Source organism: Galeopterus variegatus, unplaced genomic scaffold (genome assembly GCF_000696425.1).
Source record: "Galeopterus variegatus unplaced genomic scaffold, G_variegatus-3.0.2 Scaffold111, whole genome shotgun sequence".
Taxonomy (NCBI): domain Eukaryota; kingdom Metazoa; phylum Chordata; class Mammalia; order Dermoptera; family Cynocephalidae; genus Galeopterus; species Galeopterus variegatus.
In genome coordinates this window covers 1,015,792-1,024,109 of record NW_007726222.1, presented here as the reverse complement: position 1 = coordinate 1,024,109, position 8,318 = coordinate 1,015,792, and the positions used below count along the sequence as shown (strand labels likewise).

The following is an 8,318-nucleotide window of genomic DNA, read 5'->3' as shown; positions in this document are numbered from 1 at the left end:
TGCTCTTGTTCTAATGCACTGACTGATCTAAATAAAACCTGCAAAAAACTTAAGTGGTCTTCATCTTTTGTTTTATTGAAAAGCATCATAGTCGACCCTGTCTGGAGCTCCTGTGAGATGCTCAGAAAAGTTTTTGGCTTCTCTGCAAAATTAACTCCCAGTCTCATAAAGGCAAAGAGCGAAATCCTCTGCAGCGATGTGTAAAGAAGGTGAAGGGTTTTTAGTTTATCTCAATTGCTTGTGAACACAACAGAGAGGGCCTTGACCTCTTCGCCGTGTAACATGCTCTCTAGGCATTTACCTTGTCTTTGGAGGATACCCATGACAGTCCATTCATTGGAATGAAAATGTTGGTTTTCTCTTCCACTGAACAGCTGTTTTTTATGTGCCCTTTCTCTAATGTTATAAAGTTTTATTCAAAACAGTCACTAGATGCTTTATAAAAAAAGCTTTGCTTGATGAAGCAGCTTCAGGCAATGAACCAGTGCTTTAAGGTGGATCTTCCTGAAGAAGTTTGCCAGTATTTCATCTTATAAACCCAAGTGTGCTTATGAAGTACTGAGATAGATTTCGATCAAATGTGAATTGAGGCATCCAAGCAGGTGGTGTTCCCTTCAGGGAAGTCTTCTGAAGAGACTGTTGGCTTCCCCTACTGATTGACCCACTGTTCCTCCATCCTCTGACACTCCCTGAACTTGAGAACCAGGACATAGAGATTGTCAGGGATTGTCCCTCCCTCCTGGACACACAGAAGACAACACAAGCCCGCCCCTTGCCCTTAGGCAAGATCCTTTTGTGACAGGATCACAGAAGCGTGTGTGAAGTGATGGGTGAACTGTGTCACTTCCTGGCAGAGGCAATGAAAATCCCTGTAAGTTCTTCGTGCTCTCTTCTCCTGCCACAGCAAGTGGAAGCCACAAGTGAATTTCCAATGTAGCTGTAAAGTAGAAGCAGCCTGCCTGGGTTTCTGAGTCACTGCTTGGAAGAGAGATATCCTGGAGAGCCGCTGGACCCATAATGGATTTTGTGTGAATGAGAAATCATCTTTTTTTATTTTAAGCTCTGAGAGTTTAGGGTTTGCTTGTTATCATAACAGCCTATTCTGACCCTACTAATACTAAAACGTTGGAATCTATACAGGAAAATCAGTTCCACATTTTACTTCCAAGTACTGTAGAGTTCTACCTAATTTCAAAATACTAACTTGGTTATCTGTCATGCTTTGAAAGTTGTTACAAATAAATTTTGTTTGGCTATTTAAAAAAATCAGGTCAGAAATTCAGAGCTCGCCTCCATTTTTGCACATTTTGAGCTCAGGCAGCCTTGTTCTAGAGCCTTCAATGGCAACTACTTGGAAGATTTAGAGTAATTTGGGTGCCTAAATTCTGGTGTTATGTTCAAAATTGGTCATACCACTTTATGGTTGTAGATTTCATATTTGTATATGTATATATTTTTAGATTTTGAAAATTCAATCCAAGTAATTTGAAACATTCAAGCTAATAGTTTAGTAGAAATATTATCTATCTCCCTTAAACAAATTAATTACTATCACTTATTGAATAATTCCTAACAGACATTATATCTACCTTTACAAATTATATCTAAACTTCAAAATTTCTACTATATTAGAAATTCAGTAGAAATGGGTTCTACGGAGAAACAGAACCAACAGGATGTTGAAGGGGTCCAGAATGTGCCACTGTGACATAAACATTATTTTGACCTGAAGGGATTTGAGATCCAGCAGATGTAGGTTCTGAACTCCCCCATTTGCCTAAAAGCAGAGTCTTCCAAAAGAACTCAACTTTCATAAATTCTCTCCCCAGGAGTTTCACAAACAGGGAAGATCAACTCTTATCACTGGAGACAGAGGAAGTCAGCACCACACCTAAACAGACATATCACGAAACTATCATACCTTCCATCTATTCTTCTAAGGATCCAGGAAGATCAACTCTTATCACTGGAGACAGAGGAAGTCAGCACCACACCTAAACAGACATATCGCGAAACTATCATACCTTCCATCTATTCTTCTAAGGATCCGTTTATCTTTCCTAAATGTCATTTGTTTTCCTGTAAGTGACCTCTCTCCCAACCCCACCCCCTTTAAGAAGTCATTTGTTTTCCCCTACGTGCCCTTCTCCCTCTCCCCTTCCTCTACTAAGATGTTATATATATGCCCCAAATTCTGTCTCCTAGTCACATTTTTCTGTGCACTCCCACCTATGTAGCTGAATAAAAACCTATCTTTTCTCTTACTAATCTATGTTTTGTCAGTTTAATCTGCAGGCCCCCAAATAAAGAACATAAGAGTGTAGAGGAAATTTTTTCTCCACAATAATGTGTGTATATGTATATATGTACATATGTAGAGAGAGAGATGGATTTATTGTAAGGAACTGGCTCATGTGATTGTGGAGGTTTGGCAAGTCCACAGTCTTCAGGGTAGGCCAGCAGGCTGGAGTCCCAGGAAAGAGCTGCAGTTGGAGCCCAAAGGTGGTCTGTTAGCAGAATCCCCATTTCCTCTGGGGAGGTCAGTCATTTTCTTTCTTTTTTTTAAAGTTTATTTATTTATTAACATATATATATATATATTTTACATTCTATGATGTTATGGAGCAGTTGGAGGGGAGGGAGAGGGGAAGGGGAAGGAAATACGGTGGCAGAAGGAGGAAGGAAGAGGGGCTGAGTTGATGCCTATGTTACCCCCTCATTTCTGCAGGGGAGATCAGGAGGCTTCCAGCGGTGCCTTGGTTATTGCTGGGCTGGATGCAGATGTCAGGGGGGTGTGGCGGAGGCCCGCAGCCCCCCACTGCCCTTGCTCAGGAGAGCCCGGCTGTTTCCTGCCATGGTTCAGTGGTTGCCACTGGGCTGGTTGCAGGTGTCAGGGGACATGGCTGAGGCCCCCAGCCCTCCCCCCCTCCCTGGTTTGGTAGCCCAGGGACTTCTGGTCCTTCTAGGTTTTATAGGTGTTCTTTTTGATGTGAGACCTTCACTAGTTAATATCAAAGTTTTTCTCTGGTTGTGGGTATTTTATTTTTTCTTTCAGTTCTGTGTTGGATTATTGGCTGTTCCTATCACTTAAACTCTGCACTGGAACTAATTTGTTGTCCTTTGCTTACTTCTAAAATGGGGGAACTTACTATACAGTCCTTTGCTTACTTCTAAAATGGGGGAACTTACTATACAGTCCTTTGCTTACTTCTAAAATGGGGGAACTTACTATACAGTCCTTTGCTTACTTCTAAAATGGGGGAACTTACTATACAGTCCTTTGCTTACTTCTAAAATGGGGGAACTTACTATACAGTCCTTTGCTTACTTCTAAAATGGGGGAACTTACTATACAGTCCTTTGCTTACTTCTAAAATGGGGGAACTTACTATACAGTCCTTTGCTTACTTCTAAAATGGGGGAACTTACTATACAGTCCTTTGCTTACTTCTAAAATGGGGGAACTTACTATACAGTCCTTTGCTTACTTCTAAAATGGGGGAACTTACTATACAGTCCTTTGCTTACTTCTAAAATGGGGGAACTTACTATACAGTCCTTTGCTTACTTCTAAAATGGGGGAACTTACTATACAGTCCTTTGCTTACTTCTAAAATGGGGGAACTTACTATACAGTCCTTTGCTTACTTCTAAAATGGGGGAACTTACTATACAGTCCTTTGCTTACTTCTAAAATGGGGGAACTTACTATACAGTCCTTTGCTTACTTCTAAAATGGGGGAACTTACTATACAGTCCTTTGCTTACTTCTAAAATGGGGGAACTTACTATACAGTCCTTTGCTTACTTCTAAAATGGGGGAACTTACTATACAGTCCTTTGCTTACTTCTAAAATGGGGGAACTTACTATACAGTCCTTTGCTTACTTCTAAAATGGGGGAACTTCCTGTGGAGACCAGTACTTGAGCTCTGTGGTTGAGCTAAATAAATTGCTGCTTTGCTACTGATTCCCTAGGGAAGGCTTTTTGTGCAGCTCAGGTTTTATGGTTGACTTTATATGTACTTCCAGATCTCATGAGATCCGGTGCACCTGGGTTGTATAGAAATTCTGCTCTGGACCTGAGTCTTTTCAGCAAACTGCACCCTCTGAAGTTCTACATTCCCAACCAGTCTCCACTGAGTGGTCCTACACTGACTGGGGGGTAGATGAGCTGTCCTTGCTGTGCTCCAGTGTTCTCCCAGTGGGCCCATCTCCCCCACCACCTGTGCTCTAAACATTTCCCTTGGGACGGGCCATGTGCTGGTCCCTTGTGATGACTTACTGGTCTCTGAGTGGCTCCTTTTTTCAGTTGTTTTGGCTCCTCGCTCCTATGTGGGTCCACAGGAACCCTATTAGTAGTCTTGCTGGCCTGGGGGCCACCAAGGCCCTCTTCTCCCCTTCCACCTCCAAGCAACTTCATCCAAAGGGCACAGCTGCAGCTTTTGCTGGCTCCTGCTCTGTGCACTCAGCAGCTCCAGCCTGGAAGCGGCCAGGGCTCAAAATGGTCAGAGCGGTTCTTTCTTTCTCTCATTGTGGCTTCTCCCACCTTCATGCACTCTGTCGGTCTCTCCTCCTCTTCCCCCGAGCTCTAGCAGCCCCCGCTTGGCTGTTGTTGCTTTTTAATAGTTGTAAATTGGTTGATTTGTGGGAGACAGTGACACTGAGGACTGTCTATTCTGCCACCTTGACTGGAAGCCCATTTTCTATTAAGGCCTTCAACTGATTGGATGAGGCCCACTCACATTATGAAAGGTAGTCTGCTTTACTCAAAGTCTACTCATTTAAATGTAAGTCTCATCTAAAAATCTGCACAGAAACATCTAGCATAATGTTTGACAAATATCTGGGTACTGTGGCCTAGCCAAGTTGACACATAAAACTAACTAACCATCATATCCACAGCCCCCTGCCCCCATTTCATATATGAGGATATTTAGACTCAGAGAAAGTAATTCCATCTCTTGAAGCAAAATGATCATTACATAGCAGAGTTGGGCCATGAATCCATGTCTGTGAATCTAAAGCCCTCAATTTTCGCCCTATATAACATAGCCAGTCAGCCACTGCCAAGGATATTTTCACAGGCCAACTTTTACTTATTTTCCCTTCCAAAATATTTTGATCTTATTATTCCATTGTAAGGAACAAAACTCTGCTTTCCTCAAAACTAATTTCAACTGTACTTAATAGCTGGCAACATCTTGTGTACTCACTAAATATCTGTTGAATGACTGATGCTATTTTATAGGAGATATTTGAAAGGGGCAGAATTTTCCAGAGCTATGACCATCAGTACCAATAATTTTTTTACAAGTTTTTATTTTAATCATTTTTGATTAGATAATTCATGCATATGGTTCGAAATTCAAAAGACAATAGTGAAAATCCTCATTTGCATTCCTGTCATCAGCCCCCAATTTCCCTTCATCAGAGGCAACCAAGCCTATAAATTCCTTGTATACTCTCCTTAAAATATCCTAAACAACTGTTTGAATCATGTATTCTTCTTTTCTTCTTTTTTTATTCCTTTTTGTCTTTTTTTTTACTGACGGGTAACGGGATCGCAACCCTCGGTGTAGCGCCCGTACCAGGGACCGGCAATGGGATCGCAACCCTCAGTGTTGCGCCCGCACTGCGCTCAGCCAGTGAGCGGGAACCGGTCTCCACATGGGATCCGAACCCTCGGCGGGAGCGCCGCCGCGCTCCCAAGTGGCGCACTCTCCAGTGCGCCACCGGGCCGGCCCTTTTCTTCTTTTTTTATGCAAGCTCTTTTGCACCTCATTTTTAGCTTTAAAATATACTTCGAGATTGTTCCATATCAAGTGCCCATAGTGTTCAAAAGTATCAAAAATTTATCCATATATTATGCAAATAATAATAATACTTAATTCTAAGATGGCCACAAGACTGGCTGGTTAACTCAGTTGATTAGAGCACAGCTTTATAACAGCAAGGTCACATGTTCGGATCCCCATACCGGTCAGCCACCCAAAAAATAAATAAATAAGACTGCCACAAATCTAAAGTGTTTTTCAAATGCCTGTGGACAATGCTGACATTAGTAATCATCTCCATTATACGGTAGTTTACCTGCTTCCTAAGCGTTGCTCTGGTTGCTTAGCCAAGAAGAGTCTGCAAATATCTTTTGCTTCCTCTGTGAAGTTATCATGTTGGAATTTGACCTCCTCTTTCAGAGTTCTTTCCTTTAGATCCTCTTTACTGACCTTTTCCTTGTAATCTTTGAATGGTGTTCGCCCAGCGATCATTTCATAAATACTGCATCCCATCGCAAACCAGTCCACAGGATAGGAATAACCCACCTTTTCCACCAGGATTTCAGGAGCCATGTAACCATTGGTTCCAGCCTGTAACACCCCCCCAAAAAACAAAAGAAACAAAAACACTAAGGTGAGTGTAGCAGACACTTATGGTTTCCTACCCAATACCCATTCTCCTTTTCTTCTCTTGTTCAGGGAACCCTAATTTGTTTGTGGTGGCAATGCGTCTAAACTATTCTTTCCCTGCTTTCCCAGCAGCCTCTGGTGCAGCCAGGGGAGGTCATGTGATCCATTCTGGCCAATGAGCATAAGAGTTGTTGGCTGGCGTCATTATAAAAGGGACAGATGTAGCTGCTCTTGAAGTGGAAAAATCGCTTAGCCTGCTTTAGTCTCATTACCTCATCTTTGAGATGGAAAGTTAAAGTGGATACCTCTAAAATCCTAAGCTCTGCCTCTTTTTTTTATTCACAGATAACAGAAAACTAGATGCATATGATTTTTTTAAGGTCAAGCACTTTATTATTAATATTGAATGTTCATATAATATTATTTAGTCTATGTTTCTTACTGTTTGCTATGTAATGACATTAACATCATACATCTCTGCCTGTCTGTTTCTGCATTAAATAATTAACACTGTCATTTTAATCAAGAAAATTCCACACATGAAATTTCACTTAGCATTCATGACTATGTATTGTAGCACACTTTTGCCAACAATATATGCCAAATGATCACTGGGTTAAAAGAAAAAACAAAAAATTATATATATATATACTCACGCACACATATAATTGTGGTAAAGAACACGTAACATAAAACTTACTATCTTAACCGTTTTTAATTTTAAGTACAGTAGTGTTCAGTACATTCATATCATTGTGCAACCAATCTCCAGAACTCTTTCCATCTTGCAAAGCTGAAACTCTATACCCATTAAACAACTCCCCATTTCCCCTCACCCTAGCCCCTGGCAACACCCTTCCACTTTCTGCCTATGAATTTGACTACTCCGGGTATGTTGCAATATTGGAATCATGCAGTATTTGTCTTTTTGTGACTGCATATGATTTTAATACATCTAGTCATTCAGTGGATATTTAATGAATACCTTCAACTTAATTAATAATTAAATTTAATGGATACTTACAAAATTCCTTGTAATTATAAGGTATTTATTTACAATGTTTTCACAAAAACTATAGCTGCTTTTGATTAAAGTACGACCTCTGTAGCAATTAAAAATGGAAACAAGACATAAAAATGATAATTTAAATTATAGGCAGAGGTGGAAAACAGATAAATGTGCTCTGTAAATTGACTCAGACTTTTGGGAGAGCAATGTAACATACAGCAATGGAAAGTAAGAGGTATCAAACTGTTTCTGTACTTTGACAAGGTTATTTAAATTTGGAGTATGTACCTCAAAGAAATGACTCAGGAGAAAGAAAAAGAAATCTATATTGAGATGCTTTATAGCTCCATTATTCACAAGCTGGAAACACCCAAAGGTTCATCAATAAAGACAGTAGGGCTGTCCGGTTAGCTTAGTTGATTAGTACGTGGTGTTATAACACCAAGGTCAAGGGTTTGGATCCCTGTACTGGCCAGTTGTCAGGGGAAAAAAAAAAAAAAGACAATAAACCAGAACCTATTGTTAACACTAATTTTATATATACAGTGGTCATCACACATTGGTTACAACTGTGCATTTCAGTACATCAAAAAAGGTTGGAAAGCATTTAGGTGATTTTTTTTTAAGTCTAATTACTTGAGTACACATTTTTTACGTGTTGTGCTTTAGGAATATAAATTTCATGAATAATTTTTTTTTGGTTTTGTTTTTTCATCAATAATTTCAACATGGATCACAACAATGAAAAAACATAAATGATCCACAATAAAGAATAATTGGCCTGTGCAAGAAAATTCTGGAAGTAACTAGGATCTAACAGGCTGGGCATGAATCAGCATGAACTGCTGTTTTCATAGAAGCTGGTATATAATTTGGGTGACCATATGTTTTGGTTTGCCTGAG

At 40.2% G+C, this 8,318-nt stretch overlaps 1 protein-coding gene across 1 annotated transcript in view; it reads right to left on the bottom strand.

Annotated features, from left to right (window-relative positions):
- The window catches only part of GRK7 (G protein-coupled receptor kinase 7), a 34,999-nt gene that overhangs the window by 5,380 nt on the left and 21,301 nt on the right, over positions 1–8,318 (bottom strand). The window contains exon 4 of the mRNA XM_008586723.1: positions 6,093–6,367. Coding sequence (XP_008584945.1) covers positions 6,093–6,367 — 275 coding nt within the window. The remainder of the gene's footprint in view (positions 1–6,092; positions 6,368–8,318) is intronic.